Source organism: Sinohyriopsis cumingii, chromosome 19 (assembly GCF_028554795.1).
Source record: "Sinohyriopsis cumingii isolate HCF-2022 chromosome 19, ASM2855479v2, whole genome shotgun sequence".
In the NCBI taxonomy this organism is placed as follows: domain Eukaryota; kingdom Metazoa; phylum Mollusca; class Bivalvia; order Unionida; family Unionidae; genus Sinohyriopsis; species Sinohyriopsis cumingii.
Window position 1 is genome coordinate 15,212,956 of NC_142979.1, and position 24,292 is coordinate 15,237,247.

Below are 24,292 nucleotides of genomic sequence, written 5' to 3' on the forward strand. Positions count from 1 at the left end.
TTTAAGTTTATTAGTACTGATACGTATCTCCATTATGTATTAATTTATAATATAGTTTTATTTAAGTCATTTGGGTTTATGACGTATTTTAATTCTTTTAATTCAGTGGCTAGCTTATGCTATAGGAAGGTACATATAAATTACGTTGTGAAATTTTCATTAATATATCAAGGCCTACTGCCAGGGTCATGTAAAAATCTATTGATTAATGAAACTTGGTGAGGGGATTCATTTTGATGACTACTACACCCTCATGACAAAGTAGATGTCTCTGATACATATTTCACACCTCATTGAGATGGATCCAGTGTAAAACAAGTGTTAATGTAGAACCATCCAACTAAATGATTATGGATCTCTGGTATTACCCTTACAGCTCAGAATGAGCTAAATTTCACATTTTACTGTCCTAAATTGATTTTTTGTACTTAGGTCATAGTCAGATTGTTTTTATTTACATTATAATACTGTTGATGAGTGCTGCACCTTTATTTCACATTTCACTTAGTTCAGTTTGATGTTTTTACTATGTTTGCTTAAATAAACTAGATGAGTATTCATCTATCTTACTGCGACACTGATATAAAAAGATGTTACTGTGACCTGTATTTCACCTTTTAATTGCTATATAGGCTTTGGATATATATATATATATATATATATATATATATATATATATATATATATATATATATATATATACTATCCTATCTAGAAAAATGGAATCTGGAGATGTATCGGAATGAAAACTAATACCTTATTTTAGTAACAGATCATTATGGCTCATATTTTTTGCTTTTCTGACCTGTCTGAAATTTTGTCTGATGCTTTTTGTTTCCAAAGCAATGCTCATGCTTGATTATGAAACCCACGATGATATTCGTATTTATTAGCATCATAACCTTACAACAAAAGAGCTTCATACTTGGCTATGTTTCATTGTTATTATACTGGCTTTGGTTAAGTTGTGCAGTTTACTCGTGCCTACATGATATCTTATATACATATTATCCAGCCTTGAATATTGAAACTTGGTGAGTGGATGCATCATTGCCAATAACTATTATGCAAAAGGTCTGTATGATCTATATTGCATGTTTCAATGGTGTGTTAAAATTTTGTGTTAAAGGTTCATTGATTGAGTACTGTTTTATTCCAACCATGAAACATTGATTGAGTACTGTTTTATTCCAATCATGAAACATGGATGTACTTCTGTTACTACTATTAAACAAACGGTGGCTGTGACCTACATTTTATGTTTACTAACATTAGTTAATTATTTGTGTTTATGATTACAGAGCCAACCATGCCAGACCTATATACGTTCAAACTACTCAGAAGGCCCTTTTTGACCATTACAGTTGAAAGTGGGAATCAGTGTATTTATTCAATGTTAGACTTTCCATAACACGACTACACGTTGTGTATTGTGATATGTTACTCTCAAGATGCGGACTGCCTTGTACAAATAAACAGGTATAGGTATTAGATGAGTACATGCTACATGTGAGGTATCTCCTAAAACTAAATATGGAGGCATGAATTGTTTGTAGTGCTGATAGTAACTCGAAGATTCGTCAAACCAGCAAGTATAACCGGTGACTTTCATCCAGTAAAATCTGGCTTCTATGGGTGGACAATGATAATAGCTTGTCAAGCATATTTTGAAAACAATTCTTTTACAAACAAAAGTAATACAAAACATCAAGCTTTGAGTTTTATGACTCCATTATAGTGCATCTGTCTTGATATCATAGAAAGGGTACTTTTGTTTTATAGAGTTTATGCTCTACTATAGTGGGTAGGTAGGTAGGTGGATGGGTTGGTGAGCTGGTTGGTAGGTATGTAATTTTACAGTATTTCAGCAAAATACTATATAATGCCGATTGAAAGCTAAAATTTTAAATGATTAAGTTCAAATGTAAGGATACAAGATTGCAAATACAAGGCTAACGTACGTATTTAGAAAAAGAGTAAAGATGACTTTCGTCTGAATTTATTTTCTGCATGATAATGTTTACAATGGTCACGTATGACAGGTACAAGTGGGGATGGGGTATATAATCGGTGTTTACATAATTGTTATGTCGTTAACTCAGAAATTTCTTGTCAATGTGGAGTTACTTATACACCGAACATAGCTAACGACTTTTGATCACCGTCTCCACTTAAGGTTCTGCATTTGGCCTGGGCAATGTTGATGCAGTTACCATATATTGACAATCTCATGCGCATTTGCGTTGCTCATAAAGTGATGACGTGTACCCGAGAACAATTCAGTTTACGTACGGTATGCTAGATGTATACTTAATGTAACAAAGCTGCTCTATCCATATTTAAAGGATATTACAATAATTAGTTGCAATTAAGTAAATAAAAAGGGTACATAACATCTTTCAAATACGGTCTTACATATAGGGTTGGTACACTATATTATATTACAAAGCAAAAACCGGACCTGAGCATTTTCTGCTGTTATATCTCTTATGCGGTTGTAGCACATGACAGAAAGGTTATACATGTAATTGTAGCACATGATAACGTTATTGACTATATTGTAAAATACTTGTGCATCACATATCTAATAGTAAGTGTTCGTTATATCATATTATCACTGTCCCTTACACATATAACATGAAGAAGAAAAAAATCTGACTTGGATATAAATTGTACATGTATATTTTACCTGCTATGCCAATATATTTCTATGTTAAATGTGGCCAACTATTAGTTTGGTGTACGGAATTCCGCCAGGACATCAAAGTTATTATTAGGTTAGCAATAGATATGAAGTCTTAAGTTCTGTAACTCCTTTCAAATCCTGCCCTTTATGACCTGACCTGGCAATGCAATGAAATAAGTTGAAAAGACTATCTCTCTCGTTGTCATTGTTTGGTCATTATTGTGATTTAGAAAATTCAAGATTACTGCCTTAAGCTCCCTACGTTCATATTACCTTTTGGCCACTAAAAAGGGCAATAACTGTATAGTACCTTCTATAAAACAATTAGGGCTGCAGACAAATCTACATTATGATAGCAAGTTACTCAATGGAAGTTACTCCTCACTGAGAAATATAATGAAGAGGTGAACGTCAGTATAAAAATAAATGCAAATATATTAAAAAAACCAGAACAAAAATCTATATAACTAATGCATGCACTTACGGCTTGAATAGTATTGGTTACAAATATTACAGGCGAAGATTGCGGATCGTCGGACTGGCAGTTTGTATGAATGCAAATTGAGAAAAACTTCTAGATTGTATTTTGCAAATTACAAAAATAAATTTATCATTTTTTTTTCAACCATTGATTGAGATTTAAAAACTACAAAAACAAAAAATAACAAAATTAAAAAAAAATAAAAACTAAAAAATACAAATACGAAAATGCCATAATTATTGCTTAAAATACTACTATAAAACAAGCGATGATTATCTATTTAGCAGTTATTGAATAATGTATGCATATTATCTGTATTAAATCATGTTTACATTCTATCTATCTATCTTTATCTAACTGTCTGTATGTCTGTCTTGTCTGTCCTATCTATCTATCTTTTGTAAATAAACACAAACATACGTGCCTCAACCTCCATTATTAGTTTAAGATGGAACAGATATGCATTATACTGAATAAAAATACCTTTTGTACAAGATCCACTTTATAATAAAAAATTTCCAAGTTGCTATTGACATTATCAGAGTACTTTTTTGATAGCAAATACAACTACGATTCCTACTGGAAATGACAAACATTAGGTAGTTAATTAAAAAGTACAAACACACACAAACACATAGATATATAAATATTTATATATACATTAATATAATATAATATAAAAATATAATATAATATCAGATAATATAATATCATATAATATAAATATGTGTATAGGTAAATATGTTGCTTTAGTGACAAAATAAATAAATGTATATTAAGCTCCTAATGTTTCACGTAGACGATTCCAAGTAATTGATTTTCTTTGTAAGGTTAAAATTAAATAGAAGATGACACGCATTCGTAATCCAACCTAAAGTGCCGTATAGGAAAGTACTTACTTTACTATCCTGAGAATTAACTGAATAAATTATTTTTCCAATTCATTCGGGATAATAAAACTGAGCTGGTTAGAAGAGACACTCATGTAGCTTCGTTTAAGGAATGGGGATTAATTGTGATTCACTTCCACTCATTTGTGTGTTAAAAAAACCTTGGATATGAAATCTTTTTCTAAACGAAAATGGTTTACGGCAAAACCTGGTTTGTGAATAAACTACTTGGACAATTCGGAGGTACAGTTGTTGAAATTAGGAAAAACCAAATTGAAAGGAATTTTAAATTCATTAAAAATAGATTTGGTGCGATGTTATTTATGCTTTGTCACTATGGACGTATGAGCCAGCAGCTGTTGTTAATCGATTGTTGTCGATTGCATGTCACAAGATATTCTTAATTTAGTTATTATTTATAGATATTTTTAGATCGCACACAAGGTGTAGAAGAAAACGCTGTTGTACTTATTAAACCTTTTGATACACAAGGATCTCTATTAAGGTTTCATGAAATGAGCCAAACCCCCTCCACCAATAATTTAACATTGTACATTGCTCTTATCTCAATGATATCAGTGAGGTGGTATAAGGTCTTTTGAAAGCGGAAATAATTTTCATGTAGTTTTTGACAAACGTTTCCTCGTTAGGCAAAGAGAAGAGAATACACATTTATTTATAAAGAGCTGATAAGAACCGACATATAAAAGCCAAATAGTAGAAACGAAACTTGGTCCAATCAGCAAGTTTGGAATTGGTACTGCTCGTTTTTTTTGTTGTCTGTGCTAAACTTTGTATACAAAACTGATTGCTTTAATTTCAGATTTAAAAAATAGAAATATTGCAACCAACCACTTTTCGAAAATAAAAATGTATTGAAGTGAACACAGTGAGCACTTATCTGTGACTGTTCAGTTACTGAACACATTTGGAAATTATTTGTGTTAAACAAGTCAAGGTAATGCCCCATGCACCAGGTCAGGTGGTGATGTAGGGAAATATGTAAAATCCTGACAAATTATGTTCAATAAAAAAAAAAGTAGAAATTGAATAGATTCACCAAAATAATGGTTTACACTGTCCACTGAATTTTGCAAAGACAGTATGCATTACTTGCATGGTTTACTGTCTTTTTGTTTTTTCTTCTTATCTTCTCTATCTTTTAAAGCAACGCACTAAACTAAATCTACAAGTATACATTTGGTTGTATTGTCAAAGGCCTTAACAGACTCTAAGAAAGATTATTAAAATTGGCAATCGATAAAATTATGTCAACTAAAAGCTCACTTTTCTCCCTTCATATACCTCTGGCTACTGCATTACCCCCCTCCCCCATAAAACAAACAAAAACATGCCTTCACCATTCATTGTTCAAAGTCAAAATGTACCCCTTTATTTGACTGAGTTAGGTAAATGGAACTAAAGTCTGCATTTACGAAAATTTAATGAACGCTCCTTGCATGGAATGATAACGAACTGTTTTAAAAGTTGTATGTAAATGCTTATTACAATGTCATCAACATAGACGGCTGGTGGGTGGGAGTATGAGTACAAATACAAACTTTAAAGTCTAAAATTGCTTGAAAATGTGGATAAAAGTGTTATCAAATTTGAAAGAAGAATCATTTGTGTCAATATCCTCGTTCTCTCATTTTTGAACCATGGAGCAGGATATATCAAACCAAGACAACTGCAGTTGTGATTTTTATAGTCACACCTCAAGTTAGCCCTTCTAAGTTGTAATCAATAGTTTGCAGTGAAGTAACTTACTCGAAATCATATTGCAAACTGTTTTATATCTTTGAAACTTCCATGCGTTTAATACATGGATGAAGAGCAGGGATGCTGAAAAGGATCTCGCATTAAGCAAAAGGTTAGTATTGACATTCAGACGGTAATTTCCATTGTCCATATGCATCACTGACAGTTATCACTTAAGATTATTCACTAGAATATTCTTGTCTGCTTGATGCTTTAAAAACGAACTATTAATTTAATTCCTAGTTGTCATGTGAAAATTTTATCTTAGTCGTATATGTGATGCCAAAGGCTTTCTCCTTTCCGACGACAGTTAGTTCCGTTCCACCATAAACCATAGTAACTGCCGCTTCCTTTGTACTACCACTTAAAGGTTTCGGTAGTTCGACGATGAGTTCACCCAGCAATCGGCATGAAGGATCTGTAACGTACTCTGGTGCTTTTTCTGTAGACTGGTATATTTTCAGTGTAATCAATTTTTGATCTGGGTAGATAGGTACATAAACCTGCGGTGGCTGATTGTCACCAACTGATACAACTTGACCAATTGTGACGTGTGAACTGAAGACGTCTTTTGCATAGACTGTGCCGTCATCTGCGATCCATCTTTTTTCAGATCTGTGTCGATTTGGATCGAATGGTTCATTGATTTTGACTCCAAATGTATACCTACTAATTCGACTCTTCAAGATGTCTGGTTGGTGGCCGAAGAGGACGGCGCCACGAAGGACGGAATAAAATGGATTCGTAGCTACGAAGAAATTTTTGCCTTCGAATTTCCTCTCCATTGTCTCCCTCACAATTGGAGATTCGGAAAATCCACCCACCAAAATGATTTTTTGAATATTTTCGGCTTGTATAGCTTTCATTTTCTCTTCAAGATGTTTCACCGTCATGTTCAGAGTTTCTTGAAAAAGTACTTGCTGTATAATTTCGGGTTTGAAGAAAAGGCCGCTTCTAGTTATTTTAAAGTATTCGTCATATTTGTGAGGCTCTTTGCGGACATCTTTTAGAATACGCTCTCTCATGTCCACCGGCAAATGTATTTCGATCCATTCATCGTCTTGGTCAGTTATTTTCAACTTCTCTGCTTCAAATAAATTTTCCATCTTTAGAAGGTCTGCTTTCTTGCAATCTTTAAATACGGATTGTCCATTTTTGTCTATGAAAACATCTCTGCAAACCTGAGCAAAGGCATCGTTTATCCTTTGACTTCCCCATGCCCCACCATTGGCCCCTATTATTTCTCTTAATTGCTTTTTCGGGTTGACTGAAACGATCTCCACTGCGGTAATATCGATAGTACCACCTGGAAAACAAGAAACTACGTGATAAAGTTTCCACTATTATCAATGGCCGAAATGTACAAAGAATTTGGATGCGTTTTCCTTGAGTAAGATAAATATATCCATAGGTATCACTTTTACAATAAAAAACTTTTCATAGGAGAAAAAGTGACAAATATCAGTTTCCTTTTGTGCTAATATTAGAGTCACCCACCTCTTGCCGCGAATTAAATAAAAACTGCATCGAATTGCAATACTTCTTAAGAGTTTTTAGGTCAATGGGCAGACTGAAGTTATGGTGCCATCAGTCTATTCGCTGAAAAAAACTGTGTATAAATAATGTGTATAAATAATGTGTAAAAATAATGTGTATAAATCGTGTTGAGACTTTAACGTTAACTCTTTTCGTTCTTCAGTTTGTACATACATATGAAACGCCTAGGAAAATCTGAAAATGCCATCTGCTTTGTACATCCGAACAAGTTTGATTCTATGAATGGTTTTCTTAAATGGCATTACTCTTTTCTTTTTCGAATACAATTCAAAAGCCTTTTTCCGAAAATGGCTCAAACTCTATCTGCAATTAATTTCCGTCTGATTGCAATTAATTTCCGTCTATCAGACCCTATGTCCTGTAGACGTTAACATCGTTAGGTTGATATGTTAACCACTTGCTATATGTTAAAGATAAGAACACAATTTCTCTACACGGAAAAAAATACAGGCTCTTTTGAGTTTACCACCGAGGTCGATGATCATAAACTTGTCTCCAACTTGTCCCAATCCACCCATGGCAGACCTTTCTTCTTCTGGGAGGTAAAAACAGCTTACCGCCGCAGCTTCCGGTTCCAATGCCAGCACAAGTTGGTCACCTGGAATACCAGCCTGTAAAGGAGACAAGTTGTGAATACATATACACAGACTTGATATTCGAATGTATATTTAAATTGCATTGTTTGTTGGCTTTTCTCGATGATTTTATGTTATATATATAAAAATATATTTTTAATTAACTTTATTTAAAAAAAATTATTGTCTACCAGTGAAATTTTGTAAACAACAATACATGGCGGACATTTTCCATGATTATATATTAAATATTCAGATCATTATTAATTCTAAACATGTTTGCTTCAGTTTGAGTTAAAGTTACAGTCCTGTTTCTGGCCTTAGAAAGTTCCACAAAAGACGTTTTCGATTAAGTTGACAGAGCATTTCCAGAAAATGGAAATTGCGATCTAGGTCAATTGGAGTTGTACATACACTTGTTTACTTAAAGATTATTCATTCGTGCCTTAACATTCGAAGCGGAATCAGTATTATTGTTTTTATCAAGTTTGTAATTTGTGTGCATTTATTTATATATTCAAAATATAATTCACAGGAATTACAAAGTGTTAAATAATATTTTACGACTAAATCTTGAATATGGATTTATAGTGAATTCACTCAAGGACATTTTGGATTATATTATTTTGATAATTCAAAAGACTTTATACATAGCCACATTCCATGCCATTTGCACACTTGCACGCTGGAGACTACAGGCACATCAACATATTCAGTTTTTAAGCTAGTTGGGACAGCGCTGGAATTCAATTTGAACTCGAACATTTGGACTTATGATATAACTTTTAGGACTATTTGTGCGATTAATTCATAATACTGAAAGTTCTTTTATAAAATTTACATCTTGTATTCTAGGAAATAAATTATTTTGTTCAATTTTACAAAACTTGTTGGTTTTCGCTTCGATTACCTTTTGCCTCAAAATATTTTGTTGTTGACGTATTGCCTAAATAAAGCAAAAGAAGATCATGGCCAGATCCATTTGATAAGTTTTCATCGGACAGTTAAAACAGCACAACAAAAAATAAAATAATCATTAAAGACTGGACATGGTGGAAAAGGACAACTTATCTAAGCTGTTATTTTCTCCCAAAATGTGGCTGTGGACACACCTATATGTAGACTCTAAATCCGGTCATTTTGTGCCCGATGTTTTGATACCCAGGTCTGGCATAACACATGTACAGCTGTAACCCACCCAGTTTCAAAATCCTGTCGCTAATGAACATACCATTTCAGCAGCTGTTCGCATGACTGATTTGGCGTCTTCATTCCAAATCGCAGGAACTGTGATGACCCAGCGTATCTTATCCTCGTTGATTTGAATTTTCCTTTGCTTGCAGAAACGCTGTAAACAATCATCCTTCAGCCCCTGTATGAACTTGGACATGACGTCCTTCAACGGTGCGTGCCGCGAAAAATAATCCTCTGCTTTATAACTGTTCCCAGCATCGTCAGATGCCGTGAAGTTCTGAAACATAAATTTGGTTAATTGCGGATGGTTTGATTGAATCTTTTAATTGCCATTTTATCAGTTAAACTTAAATTTGTGATCAAAACAATGATTGACTGGGGGTAGGGGGAGGGGCGAGAACAAAAGGAATATGTTTAAGTACGATTCCATTCCGAGGCCCCGGGTAGCAGAGTGGTCCAAAGCGATCGCCTTTACCGATCAATGGCATCTCACCTCTGTCCGCGTGGGTTGGAGTCCCGGGCTCAGCTTACTTGGGTATGTGAGAAGGCTTGCTAGTAGTTTCCGGTGGATCGGTGTTTTTCCCGGGGCTTTCCTCCGCTCGATATACTGGTTGCCATGTATAGCCTGTCATGTGATGAAAAATGGCGTTAAACTCACAACAACCAGAACCAACCAGCGACCCCATTACAGCATAATTAGAGTACGACATAAATACATTTCTTATTCATCCTTTTAGAATGTTCAGATTAGTTCGAGGCAGTACGCACGCCGAGAATAAATTCTTCATAAAAGTGAAATTTAATACAGATGCGCATCTTTATTCGAATAGATGATGCCCATTTAAAAATATGTATCGAAAATGTCCATATCCAGGCCTCCCAATATGTATACTGCTACAAAGCAAATCACTATGCCAAGCAGAAACATTACTATCGTATTACAAAAATTAAAAGATTACTAGAACAGTCAGACTGGTTGACAGGTAATGAAGTGTTTGTCTGCTTGGATTTTAAAGGTAAATATATATTACATAGTGTACATGGGTTAGTAAGCAAATGTTTCATTTCGTAGTACTAAACTATATAGGAATTCAGGATCTAAAGGCCCATGGTTTGAGATTGGGAAAATATGAAAACAACTGAGCCTAGTACATGACATAGACCAATTTCCGGATATAGTGAACTGTCAGTGTATGTTCCACTAGTTCTGCCTATAGTCTGACGATTTATACGTATATATTAAAAAGAAAACTACAAATATTACGTGCTTCTGACACCTGGGCTTTTATAAGATGAACTTGTTTGCATTTTGTGACATGCGCAGTTGAAAGAATGTCCACATAACTATATGCTACTTTCATGTTCTGAGACTGAAATACTGTTTTTTGTGGTATCCGTGACAACGCTCTGCCTAAAGCAGATGGCTTGTCGAAACGACTGCTCCCGTGTGCACGAGAAATGCACTTGGAATAGTAGAAAGTACACTAACTTTAGCAGTTATTAAAATCTACATACCTTGTAACTCAAATTACACACATCATTTACACACCCAAAAAAGTTACAATAACAGCACAAAACATATCAAAGATCTTTTTAAAATAACCATGATAACGAATGAAGAAAATCTGAGAAATCCTTTGTCTGTGAAAAAAATCAAACCATACGCAAAGTACGAAACCGAAGAGCGCAATTAGTATTAGACCGTCAACGTATTGTCCTGATGTCTACTAATCTCATTCAATGGGACTCTCGCGTGACTCAGAGATCTACGCCGATCAAGAGTCTAGTTAAGGCTTATATAATTAATTGTTACTGATAGATCTAATTTTTTCCTTCTCTCCAAAATACAACACCTATTCAGAACAAAACGGGCAATGCGATACATTGTATGTATGCAGAGTCAGTCTGACCATCTGCAAGATATGCTTCCAGAAAATAAAATCTGTAATACCTATACATATTTAGTTATAGTCCGTCATCAACAGAAACAAAAACATGAAAGTGTGATCAAATTTTAATTGAAATGGTGGACTTGATGGTTGACAGGTTTTAATGGCACTTTTAGAACCATTATTTGGTTATACTACTCCGATAAAAGAGGAGATGAGTGACTTTCAAAAGGACACACCGAAGCATCAATGAGAATTGTAACTGACACGCTCTACCAACTGAGCTCCCGAGGCTCTCCCTTAAGAACGCTGACCAACCTGTCAAGAACGCTAAACAACCTGTCAAGAACGCTTACCAATCTGTCATGATCACTTACCAGCCTGTCAACCTATCTGCGACATAACCAGACTATTGGCAAGTATCGTTTTGTTTGTTACCACCGTCTGTATAGACATCTAGCTGACTTTCGTCAGGCTAAGGCCTCACGGAGTCATGTGAAAAGTCTGGTTGAATGAGACCAGATGTTAGCTCATAAAACAAAGATATGTGTTCACAAAAAAACTAAGACGTCTAATAATTTGATTGTATGCTTACACAACAAAAGTAATGTCGCAAAGTAACACTGAATTGAATTCAGCAGTTTTCAAAGAAGACAAAGATATTTCGTGCCAATTTGTTTGCAAGTTTGGACGAAAGTCAAAAGTAGTCGAATAATGTCATACCAGAGAATACAAGTGGTAAATTGCTGATTTCAAACATCAAAACTATACATCAGTATTTCAGAAAATATGCCGATATACTTTAAAGGATGATACTATTGAAATAAATACACGAACACTAATAGTAATACATGAACACTAATAGTAATACATGAACACTAATATGGTTAAAACGAGTTTTGAGGAAGGAATCATATCGCTTTTGTTATTAGTAAATACATAGATGTGCATTCAGCTAAATTTACAATACCACATGAAGATATTGTCATTTGTACAAGGTCAAACCACAATGATTAAATAAAGCAAATATAAGAAATACTATTAATGGAAGACATAGTTTGATTTAAAACATCACATGCTGATTCAGCATGGCAGATAACTTTAGAGGACCATATGAATGACTAAATTTGACAATCTGCAATAATGTATTCGTTACATCGATTTAAGTAAAAAGTTGCAAATTGCTCAAAGAAACGTTTATGTTGTAGATAATGTTTGGCTTGTTGAAAACACCAGACGACAATTTGTTAAGCGAATGTGACAATATAGAAGTTTATGTTAGATTCGAAATGACGTACAACCCCCCCCCCCATATTTAAAACACATTTACTACGCTCCTGAAAGACCACATGCTTACTTAAATATCAATAGTGTGGGAACAAATTAAACAGCACAGAAAGAAAATACACTATAGGGAATTGAAGGGCTTTTTAACTTAGTAATCAAGCTACACATTACATGTGAAAGCGAAAACAAATTTTCGTACAAACTAGTTCTATGTTTATCACGAGGGTAGCCAGTAGAAAGTCAACTTCACCGATATGCAAACATATGAAACACACACACACATCATATATATATATATATATATATATTCAAAATATGATTGGGCTGAAAATGAAACAAAAAGAAAAGACTATTCAACGGTGCTCTAAAGATGTATGCAAAGTGCTCCAGACACTCGTCCGATTTTTCTTCTTTACTCAACATCAGACATTTATCGTGTTGAATTTGACTAGGATGATCGTTTTGACATTAATAACAATCTTTCTTGATCAATTCCGTAATTTTATCGGCCAGGTGTTTGGCAAAACAGGAGACTAAATGTTATTCTTGTCCTGTCCATCTGGATCTCATCACTGTCCTCTTCGTCTTTGTCTTTTTTGGTGGATGGTTCTTCTTCCATGGTATCCTCCTGTTTAATTTCTATAGATCATCCACCATTGAAAGAGGGATTACATTCTTCCATAGCTTCTAATAATCTAGAATGACTTCTCTCAAACTGTTTATTTCTGTCGTGTTGTCGAATTCGGCATACAAGATGAGGTTAACCGTTTGGGGTAGAGCTTCTGCAAACTGAAGATCCACGCGCAGTTGACTAGATTTTATAGGGTGGAAATGGCTCTCGTCACTGCCTTAGTCTGGAGTGAAATCAAAGGGACACAAAGTGTAGACTGCATAATCGTCGTACGTAATGCCGTGACTGGCGCTGGTCCCCAACTGTCCCGTGTCTTCGTATAGGGACAAGTAAAACCTCAATTCTTCTGGGCAAAGTTAGGTTCGAATGATCTGGTACGCAAGTTCTTCCTATCTGTAGTGCTTAAACTGGAATGGAATTTGATCGTGGGCTCCGTTGAGGGATGCGTTGCTCATGATGCCAACGATTAAAGGTTTGGGTACTTGTCCTTGGAACAGATGATCTTCGATCTCGGATCGGAGTCCAGAGGCAATGGTGAAAGTGTTCATTTCCACGCGTCGGATCAGATACTTGCCTGTCATTCTGCTCAAAGTGTGACTGATGTCGCTTGGCTTCTTGGATGATGGTTTTGTACTCGTTGGTATGAGTCATCAAATGGAAAACGGTAAGATTCAGTTTTAGGCGGATATCTACTCCATCCAGCAGATACTTGTCTTGTAACCACCAAATGCAAACGATCCATCAGTTCTAAACTACGTCCTTGCAGGATTTTTTCTTTCGACAAGTCGTTAAAGCCTACATTGTGAGGATCTGCTGTCAGGACTGTGTCGTTAAACTTGTCCTCGCCAGCTGTGTCAAGTTTCCATACCAGATGAAAAAGTGCGGAAAAGCATTTGGCCATTTCTGTCATTCCAAACGTTTTAGGCGTTCGACTCAAAGGCATGGCCAAGTAACTGATCGAATCCTTAAACTGCACTTGACCCACTTGCATGGAAAAGACTGGCTCCGTTCAAAGTGACTTTAGTACCTTCCGTGCCTTGTTCCGCATAGTACTCAAAAGAAACTGTCCATCGTATCCCCAGAAATTGGGAGCCATTACCGTGGCATGGCGATGACAATCTCCGTAACGTTCGATGTCCTCTTGGCTCCATGTCTCATCGATGGGGTCTAAGAGCAAATGGGCGAAATCGGCTGAGTGTTCGGTCCCCGAAATATTTGTTTTTCACGGCCTCCAGGAATTTTGCTGCAGTGAAGGAAATGACTAAAAATAGGCTCTTGGATGCACTTCTTGCACACTCGACGAGCCAAGAAGAAATTAGGAATGTGAATGCCGGTCTCTTGTATGCATTAGAAATCGAAAAGATGAATTGCCTTTCTTCTGTTAGTCATCTTCTTCCTCTTGTTTGGAACGGTATTTTTGAATGTAGCATTCGTGTTCCAAGTCCACGATTTGGCGACAAATGTGACAGTTTCTTTCCTCGACAAACGTGTAACTTGGCACTATTGGTACGTATGCCTTTTCCACAAGGAGGGTACATTCTCAGGAGTTATCAAGCACTTTTCTGCTGTGAACCTTGCGTCTTCAGATGTTGTTGGTAACATTGGCTTGACAAAAGTTCGCTGAAAAGCAGGGAAATGGGCTCGTGGTTGTCATTCGACCAGACTGGGTTGGGAGGCCAAACATCCTGAGCATTTCGATCCACAATGCTTGTGCAACACATTCGATTGTTATAACCACAGTCACATTTCTCACAATAATAAACTTATCCCAGGAATCCGGTGATACTGGTAATGTCATCGAAATGTTCATCGCGATGACAGACGCGAATGTATTTTCCGTCTTTAAAATCTTTGCCTCGAAACCATAGAGGTCCGCGTACTTTTTGAGGTTGCACTTTCAAGGTGTAGTGTGGAGCCTAGAAGTCTTGCAATTGTTGAATTTCAGGAATGTGTCTTTGGATATCCCCGCTTGCTGTAACAGGAGTTCTGCTTCTCTTCGTTGTTTAGCTAAGTTTGATTTTTGAATAGTTTTCTAAGCTCTTTTCCATTCTACCGTGTCGTTTTTGTCAGCATACGTTCATCCCACCACGATGGCTCTTGGTTAAATATATCTGGTATTGAAGGTTGTTAATTTGGACGAGGCTACGCTTGATGCTACGAAGGTAGTCCACCAATAACACTTTTCTGCGTTGTCCTGTCTCTTTTGGAAGAGACACGTGGGTCATGAACAGTGTCGCTTTTCCATCTGTGATATGAAACCTGTCGTTGGATTGTTGTACGTTTTGAATCTTGTCGATGACTTTGGAAGGCGTGAATTCTGTTGGACTGCTAAACTCTATCAAAACGGGGGACTTCAAACTGTCGTGATGAATGGAAAGTCTACAAGCGATCGTCTTCTTTGGCTTCACATTGTCGTTTCAGTGTGGTTAACAAAGAATCCCACACCTCGGTGATGAACCCTTCTACTTTCTCCAGCGGTACATCGGACTTTTTTAAAATCTTTAAACTTCAATGTGTACGTATAGGCTGTCGTTATAAATTTTCTAGAGAAGCGCTTTTCCTTCTCTCGAATGTTGTAGTACTTTTAGGGTTTACTGGTGAACTTTGGCTGGGTGTAGACTCTCTGGGTCTGTATTCGGGCACACTCATGTCATCTTCAAAATCACTGGCATGAATTTGAGACAAGACTTCAGCTATTTTGCAAAGCGATAAATCACGCTTCTGCCTCTTACTTTCTTCTTTCTCCACGAAATGATGCGATCGTTTCATATTGACTGCAAAAAGTAAAATGACTACAGTTTAAAAAAGCCGTAGGCCCTATATATATTCATGTCAGACTAGTGTACATATAAAATGCTAGTGTCTTTCCTTCCAGTATTCATTTCACTCTCAAACCTGCCAGAACGATGGAAGAGCCCATACAGATCAAACTTCTGATCTGAGCTTTGTGAGATGTCATACGAAAGTTTTCTTCAGACAAGCCGACGGACTACAACTCCTTTTGAGGTGAAAGTCAAGATACTTGCCATATCTGTAAGAAGAAAGGACATTGGGCTACAGAATATCCAAACCGTCAAAAAAGCAAGACAGGCATTAAAACAGGAAAGTCAAGATAATTGTATCATTTTCAAGAGAAAGGACATTGGTTTTCAGAATGTCCTAACAAACAACAGGAGCAAGAGGAAGAGAGGGGTTCCGAACAGGAAGAAGAGGTACAATCCCCAAAGGAAGAACCCAGACACGTTCAGAAAGAGGGAAAAAAAGAAGAAAAAAGATGACGAGGAGAACGTCAGGAAGAAGCGGATGTAATCTTGTGAAAATGGAGAAATTAAAAAAAAAGAGTGAGAAAAGACACGGAAGTCTATGAACTGTTTAAAGTGTTGCGTTGTGAATTGGACTGCAAACTTTACCACAATATACGAGATAGAAAAGGCAAGTGTCTCTTGGTTTTGATGTTTTAGAATATGGACCTACACTCACGCATTCACACGTACATCATGGGGCGAAAAGAAGAGATTTTGAGTTTAAATTGATATTGGCAAAATGAATTGTATCTCTTTTCGAGAGAAGTGGGTGGCTCTGAAACGGACCGTTTGGTGTTTTAAAAAAAAACAAACACAAACTCAGGAATGGGAAGCAATCCGCTTTAACTGCCTTATACGACCTTTGCCACGGCCAAGGCCTACTTCTGAACTTGCTCCTGTTAATGATCTGTTAGAAATCACTAGGGGTGGTATCTCAGGTGTAGCAACAGGGTCGGGCTCTTTGGACCGAGAAGATCTTTTTCTCTTAGGTCGTGATAACAAAGTCTGATACATTTGTTTCAGACTCTTAAGTCTGCCAAAATATCTAAGAGTACCGTCACCGTTTGACTTTCACTGCCATCCGTCTCTATTCGACCTTATTTCTTCTCTGCTGCTTCTTCCTGTCGTTTCCTTCTTGCCTCTTCTTCTCGCTGTTGCTGTTGAAGGAGAAAAGCTTGTTCTGCTTCTTTTCTGCTGTTGTAATAATTCCCCCAATTCTTCTTTCTGTCTCGGTAAAGAAGGAGAAGGTGGCGAAGGTACTGGAACCGGAACAAATTCTTGCGAAGAAGAAAGAAAATCGACTAAATTCCAAGTAAAATAGGTCTCTTCTGGAAATAAGGCTGGTGACTTTGGTAGCCGCTGCTATGCTATCGCTTCTCGTCTCCACAGCCGGTGCACGTGCACCCCAATTTATCGTCTTCTGAGTTTCCTTCATATTTGAAAACTTTGTCGCATGGATTCACTGCGCACAGACGCTAGCGCATCTATATAGGGAATGTGACGTCACAGTCAGTTCTCTTCGGATTGGAAGACAGACTCCACCCTGTGACTGAATTTTGTAACACATGTTAGTATTGATGAAAAAAAATACTCAATCCGTTTCGATCCGCTTTTCCACTATAAATAAAAAAAGCTCATTTCATTCCCTTCACCTGTTCTCGTCACAAGATGTGGACTAATGTTCAATCATCAACTCTCTCATCGTCCATGCTGTTCCGTACAGACTTACCCGTGTATGTGAAATCATCATGGACGATCATCCGGATCACCGATACGAGCTTTTGGAAAAGAAGAATTTATGTGGAGAGACAAGGCTGTTTGAAGAGTCATCATTTACGGTACAGAAGTTAGAAGTTTGAGGAACAGAAGGAAACCTAAGCGATGCCCTCTTTGTTAACGGAATGATGTTAAGAAGAAAATAACGCAAAGGCCCTTATCAAGGCCACTCATATGCCTCAAAATCATATTTGTTCTCTTTGCCACATATGTGTTTCATGTTCATCAATCTATTTCTATGTGTTGTATGTGTTAAAAATGTCTATGTCCCGCCAGTCCCGCCCCGCCAAGCGATCTAGGGGTTTTCTTTACGCTGTTTGGTAAAATTGAGGTCAGCCCCTTACTACATTGTTACCAATGCTCAGTACCGTGACGTCACCTCACCTGTTCCATTCCATTTGTCCCTATACAACAACCCCACTTTCCCTTGTCCTTATACAGTCCCAACCTTTTGTCAGTATATTACTTGTCCGTATACAGTCCCAACCTTTTGTCAGTATATTCCTTGTCCGTATATCGTCCCAGGGGGTCTTGTAATGCTGATTCTCATTGTCCGTATACATTTGTCCGTATATCGTCCCAGGGGGTTATGTAATGCTAATTCCCATTGTCCGTATAAATTGTCCTTATATCGTCCCAGGGGGTCATGTAATGCTAATTCCCATTGTCTGTATATCGTCCCAGGGGGTCATGTAATACTGATTTCCATTGTCTGTATATCGTCCCAGGGGGTCATGTAATACTGATTTCCATTATCCGCATATCATCCCAGGGGGTCATGTAATATTAATTCCCATTGTCCGTATATCGTCCCAGGTGGGTCATGTAATACTGATTCCCATTGTCCTTATATCGTCCCAGGGGGTCATGTAATACTGATTCCCATTATCCGCATATCATCCCAGGGGGTCATGTAATATTAATTCCCATTGTCCGTATATCGTCCCAGGTGGGTCATGTAATACTAATTTCCAATGTCCGTATATCGTCCCAGGGAGTCATGAAATAATTCCCATTATCCGTATATCGTCCCAGGGGGGTCATGTAATACTAATTTCCAATGTCCGTATATCGTCCCAGGAGTCATGAAATAATTCCCATTATCCGTATATCGTCCCAGGGGGGTCATGTAATACTAATTTCCAATGTCCGTATATCGTCCCAGGGAGTCATGAAATAATTCCCATTATCCGTATATCGTCCCTTATTACTACTAATAACACTAATCACAGATCAATAAACATGACTTTTGTTGAAATCAGCAAGGACGAAAGAAGAATAAGTAAGGATACACATATTCGGTTAGTTAAATGTATCAGTATTTGGAATAACTACATTATTAATTAGTCAAAAATAAAAACATTCAAATACATTTTGTTCTGGAAAATGACTACTTTCCTAACTTAACCGACGCAGTTTTTTAAATTAATAAAGAAATATTTGGTGATCCATATTTGTTTCACAAACAAGAGATTGAACGGGAGAAGATTTAGAAGAAATGGTTTGCAAACAAGAGCAATCTTTGTACGACAAAGGATGACATATGCAAAGTTGAAAAGATTTTGAACACAAAACGGAGAAGCGGAAAAAATATATACGCGTGAATTGTGTAAAGGTTGTGAATCGGGATAAACATCATACCTTTCGCCTGGAGGTAATAAATGGACAAATAAACAACAGGAAGCACACTACATAATTAGCAGTACTAAGGAGCATGTAACTCTAATGTTTTGAATGAAAACTAGATTCTAAAGTGCTAATTATTTAAAATGCATGGTGCTTTAGAGCATGCAGTAGCTATCGCATTCAGAGTATGCAATTTGTTTTGAGTACTAAAAAAACAAAGGGAGAAAGTAAAGTATATTCAGAGAGAGAGAGAGAGAGTGATTTTGATTTTTAACGTAGCTTTAACAATTTTTCAGTCATATCGCTATGATGTCTGCAGAGTGACAGTTTATAGTAATGTCTAGCACTGGGGCTTCATGTAGAATGATGTCCCACCCAGTCATATTATCCCGACACCAGGCCCACCAATCCTAACACTAACCTCTTGATGCTTTGTGCCAAGCGAGGCAGCTTTTAATACCATTTTGTAAGTCTTTGGTATGACTCGACCCGGGATCGAACCCACGACCTCTCGCATCCGAGGCACACGCTCTAACCACTAGGCCACTGGAGCCGTCAGAGAGAGAGAGAGAGAGAGAGAGCGGTTATTGCTTACTTATAGTATAAGGTTCTATGTCAAAGGTTAGATGTCACTGTCTAGCTCCCTTTTTTAAAAGTTATATACTTACGTCAACTTCATGTCGCCATTTCTAATAAACCCATGAACACTTTGTAATACGTATTTACAACAATGATACTAGAGGACGAACTTTTATTCGTGTACTCCAGCCTGACTCTTCCAATGATTCATTAATTTATAAAATACTCGAACGGGTCTATTAATTTTAGATTCTATACATTTAAAAAAGCATGGAACTGGATTTTTTTCCATGCATCTGTTGGTGGTGGTAGGGAGGAGGTGGCCTATGCGAAAACTTTTCCATTTGTAATACATCTCACTCTGGTCCAAAACTCCAGCTATGTGTTCTACTGAAGATGCTATGGGCAAAAAAAAAATAAAATAAAAAAATAAATAAAAGCGGAACAGAAGAACAGCCAATCTATGCACAACTGACTTATACAACTCTAACTAGCGATGCCAACACTAATATCAACTAGTGACATACAGCTGGTAGAGTATCAAAACGATTCTTTCTAGCATTCAGCTCTTATTTCCCATTTCTTCTTTATCATAATTATCAATCGAATATTTTTATTTGTTTATCAATATCGTCAGTTACTTACCTCCCTGTAAAGTACCATCTTGAAATTACTGTAAAAGAACCAATTGTCATAGGCAGTGTTCATGTCTTCGTCAAATTTTCGGCTAAATGTCTTTTCTGCCTTTTCGCCGAAAGAGTCCAGTTCTCCATTTTTCTTTAAGAGTACGCAGGTTTTCGTCTTGTTTGAGACTTGACTCCATTTATGCATCCAGATGTTGGTCGGATTGCTCCTGAATACGTCCTTAAATTGACAGGCGTATCCTGAATATGTTGTCCCAATGTCCATGCCAATCACCAGGTCCGGTTCCCACGCCATGTCGAAGATCAGGATCTAAAAGGAAAAAAATAAAAAAAATTAAACACCCGGCATCGTTCTAAGGTTGCTGAACTCTGAATTCAAGAACATCGAGGAAACTACTATCTGAGATTTTTTCTCCATTTTTAGGTTTTTGTACAGCAATTATGTGACCCAGGACATGTGTCGTGTATCATGTACGTGTTTGTCATGAGTGAGTGATCGATCGCGGTGCAAGATTCCCGTGCTTGACGAGTATTAAAATGAAATCCCGCCAAACTAACAAAAGCTTCTAATTCTTGAGACGGACAACAGCTCGAGCTGTACAAGTTGTGAAGATGAAGAGCATTGGTCTTTCACGCAAGTGAATTATATTCACGCAAGTGAAAGACCAGGGATTGAATATAATTTGGGAAAATTATACCCTTCGAGTCTGGTAAGGTAACACTTATATTTTTCAGTGATAAAATTATAAATGCCGGTGGGTGGGTTATATACTGTGTATTGCATTTGTGTCGGTTATATTCTGTATTGTTTGTCTCGTATTCCAAGTATGCGTTTTATATTGTGTTAGGTTTATTTTGTACCATTTTATCTCGTAATAAATCCCACAATCGACAAGCGAGTGTTATCATTTCAACCCGAAATAAGAGACAGCTCACAATTATATTGTTACAGCACTTGCCTTCTACTCACTGAATAGACGATACAAGTCCAGTATTAGTTTATTATTGGGTTTATTGTGCATTGAGGTTGATAAGTGGAGATTGATACATTTCTCCTGCTTTGTTACATACACCCTACAATTACAATAAAAATACATTTACTAAAACAATAAATAATATCGTCATCAGTGCATTATTGTTCTGCATGTTTTACATTGATTCTGTTTAAAGTACATGGACAGAACGACATGCTAATAAAATAACATGCAGGTTGATAACCTATTCAAATGTATTAAATACATTAACATGCATTCCAGAGAAATATACAGAGCACATATAAAATAAACTGTTACATTAACCATAATATAAATCCATTTACCTTATCATGTGGGACAAAGGCCAATTCACATTTTCTTGCTAACAAAAGAATCAGGCATTTTAATGCAATGCCATGACCAGCACCCTTCAGAAGCACCAATGGGACCGACCACCACTAATATGCTGTTCATACTATGTTGTTTATACAGACAAGTAGCAAACTAACCAATCAGAAAGTTGTTTACCACTTGTCATAAAATAGAACAACCCAACATGAACAGTAATCAGGGTAGCTACATTGCTCAGTGAACAAAACTAGGACAGATAATTCTGGTTCAAGGTTACCTAAGTGGCTAAATATATGTAAATTGAGAATAACACCATAATTGTAACTGATGACTTTATTTCACTCATTAATAAACATTAACTACATAAAATAATAAAATACCTACTTCTGCCTAATTAAAACATGAATATACAAAATTATAAAATATATGCTCCTGCTACAATATTACTATAACTTGCACAGACAATTGCTTTGATGCATCATGCAAACGGCTTATACTACCAGATTTAGAATGTTAAAGAGCTATTTAATCCGATCTTCCCTATGCACACTACGACACCAAACATGAACTCTTCCTTGCCCACACTGTCCTTTGTGAATAGTAGCAGACTGGCTAGATTGTGCAGATTAATGTAAAGCTCTACAGATGTCAATATATAGACTTGCAAGAAAAGAAATTGAGGAAGACAAAGCCTTCAAGAATCAAATAAAAACTCCCTTGAAGTACTACACTATATAAGCTGGAAGGTGAAAACGTCAAAGTTATAGTGATATATAAAATAAAATAAAAATGAAACATTAATGTCCTTAAAACATCTGGTCACATTTTAAAATATAAACCTCATTCCTTCAAAAGTTCACGATCTTTTGGCTGGTGGTGCATCATCACGAAGCTTCTCCATTGAGTTTTCATACAATATTTCAGACTCTCAGGGTCTGCACTTTGGAATAACCAAGGATATGTACGGTAGCTGAAGAAGGCATAAACGTAAACATTCGGGCATTGATACCAGAGGTAGAGACGTTTTCGCATACTATATGTAAGTCATCGTTTATTAAGATCACAAATTAGTAATATTATGTGCTGCAGATTCTCAGACGATGATGGCATCCATCGGCATATGTTGAAGAGGAAGATGTCTAACATGATATGGTGAAGAAGACAATGGCTAACATGGTATGGTGAAACGGAAGATGTCTAACATGGTATGGTGAAGGGGAAGATGGCTAACATGGTATGGTGAAGAGGAAGATGGCTAACATGGTATGGTGAAGAGGAAGATGGCTAACATGATATGGTGAAGAAGACAATGGCTAACATCGTATGGTAAAAAGGAAGATGTCTAACATGGTACGGCGTAGAGGAAGATGGCTAACTTCGTATGGTGAAGAGGAAGATGGTTTACATGGTATGGTGAAGAGGAAGATGGCTAACTTCGTATGGTGAAGAGGAAGATGGCTAACTTCGTATGGTGAAGAGGAAGATGGCTAACTTCGTATGGTGAAGAGGAAGATGGCTAACTTCGTATGGTGAAGAGGAAGATGGCTTACATGGTATGGTGAAGAGGAAGATGGCTAACTTTGTATGGTGAAGAGGAAGATAGCTTACATGGTATGGTGAAGAGGAAGATGGCTAACTTCGTATGGTGAAGATGAAGATGGCTAACTTCGTATGGTGAAGAGGAAGATGGCTTACATGGTATGGTGAAGAGGAAGATGGCTAACTTTGTATGGCGAAGAGGAAGATGGCTAACTTCGTATGGTGAAGAGGAAGATGGCTAACTTCGTATGGTGAAGAGGAAGATGGCTAACTTCGTATGGTGAAGAGGAAGATGGCTTACATGGTATGGTGAAGAGGAAGATGGCTAACTTCGTATGGTGAAGAGGAAGATGGCTAACTTCGTATGGTGAAGAGGAAGATGGCTAACTTCGTATGGTGAAGAGGAAGATGGCTTACATGGTATGGTGAAGAGGAAGATGGCTAACTTTGTATGGTGAAGAGGAAGATAGCTTACATGGTATGGTGAAGAGGAAGATGGCTAACTTCGTATGGTGAAGAGGAAGATGGCTAACTTCGTATGGTGAAGAGGAAGATGGCTAACTTCGTATGGTGAAGAGGAAGATGGCTTACATGGTATGGTGAAGAGGAAGATGGCTAACTTCGTATGGTGAAGACCGCTCCGGTGGCCTAGTGGTTAGAGCGTCCGCCTCGGATGCGGGAGGTCGTGGGTTCGATCCCCGGCCGAGTCATACCAGAGACTTAAAAAATGGTACTAACAGCTGCCTCTCTTGGCGTTCAGCATTAAGAGGTCAGTGTTAGGACTGGTCGGCCTGGTGTCAGGATAATGTGACTGGGTGGGACATCATGCTACATGTCTGCGGCATGATGCCCCAGTGCTAGACATCACTAAAAACTGCCACACTGTAGACATCGTAGCGATATGACTGAAAAATTGTTAAAGCTACGTTAAAAATCAAAATCACATCACATCGTATGGTGAAGAGGAAGATGGCTAACTTCGTATGGTGAAGAGGAAGATGGCTAACTTCGTATGGTGAAGAGGAAGATGGCTTACATGGTATGGTGA

At 37.1% G+C, this 24,292-nt stretch overlaps 1 protein-coding gene across 1 annotated transcript; it reads right to left on the minus strand.

The window, feature by feature from the left end:
* Nucleotides 1-1,983: 1,983 nt before the first annotated feature.
* Nucleotides 1,984-22,957, minus strand: LOC149775170 (heat shock 70 kDa protein 12B-like). The gene is made up of 5 exons (XM_089943400.1): nucleotides 22,937-22,957; nucleotides 20,382-20,690; nucleotides 9,182-9,421; nucleotides 7,842-7,986; nucleotides 1,984-7,124 (listed from the first exon to the last, which is right to left on the minus strand). Exons 2-5 carry the CDS (start codon nucleotides 20,673-20,675, stop codon nucleotides 6,058-6,060), a joined length of 1,746 nt encoding a protein of 581 aa, XP_089799526.1. The 5' UTR covers nucleotides 20,676-20,690; nucleotides 22,937-22,957; the 3' UTR covers nucleotides 1,984-6,057.
* Between the last annotated feature and the right edge of the window lie 1,335 nt (nucleotides 22,958-24,292).

What these genes read in the sequence shown, in the direction of transcription:
- LOC149775170 (XM_089943400.1), bottom strand. Translation starts at nt 20,675, where the DNA reads ATGGCGTGGGAACCGGACCTGGTGATTGGCATGGACATTGGGACAACA. An exon ending in AGATGGTACTTTACAGGGAG is followed by an intron (nt 9,422 to 20,381) that starts GTAAGTAACTGA and finishes TTTATGTTTCAG; the next exon opens with AACTTCACGGCATCTGACGA. An exon ending in TGCGAACAGCTGCTGAAATG is followed by an intron (nt 7,987 to 9,181) that starts GTATGTTCATTA and finishes TCTCCTTTACAG; the next exon opens with GCTGGTATTCCAGGTGACCA.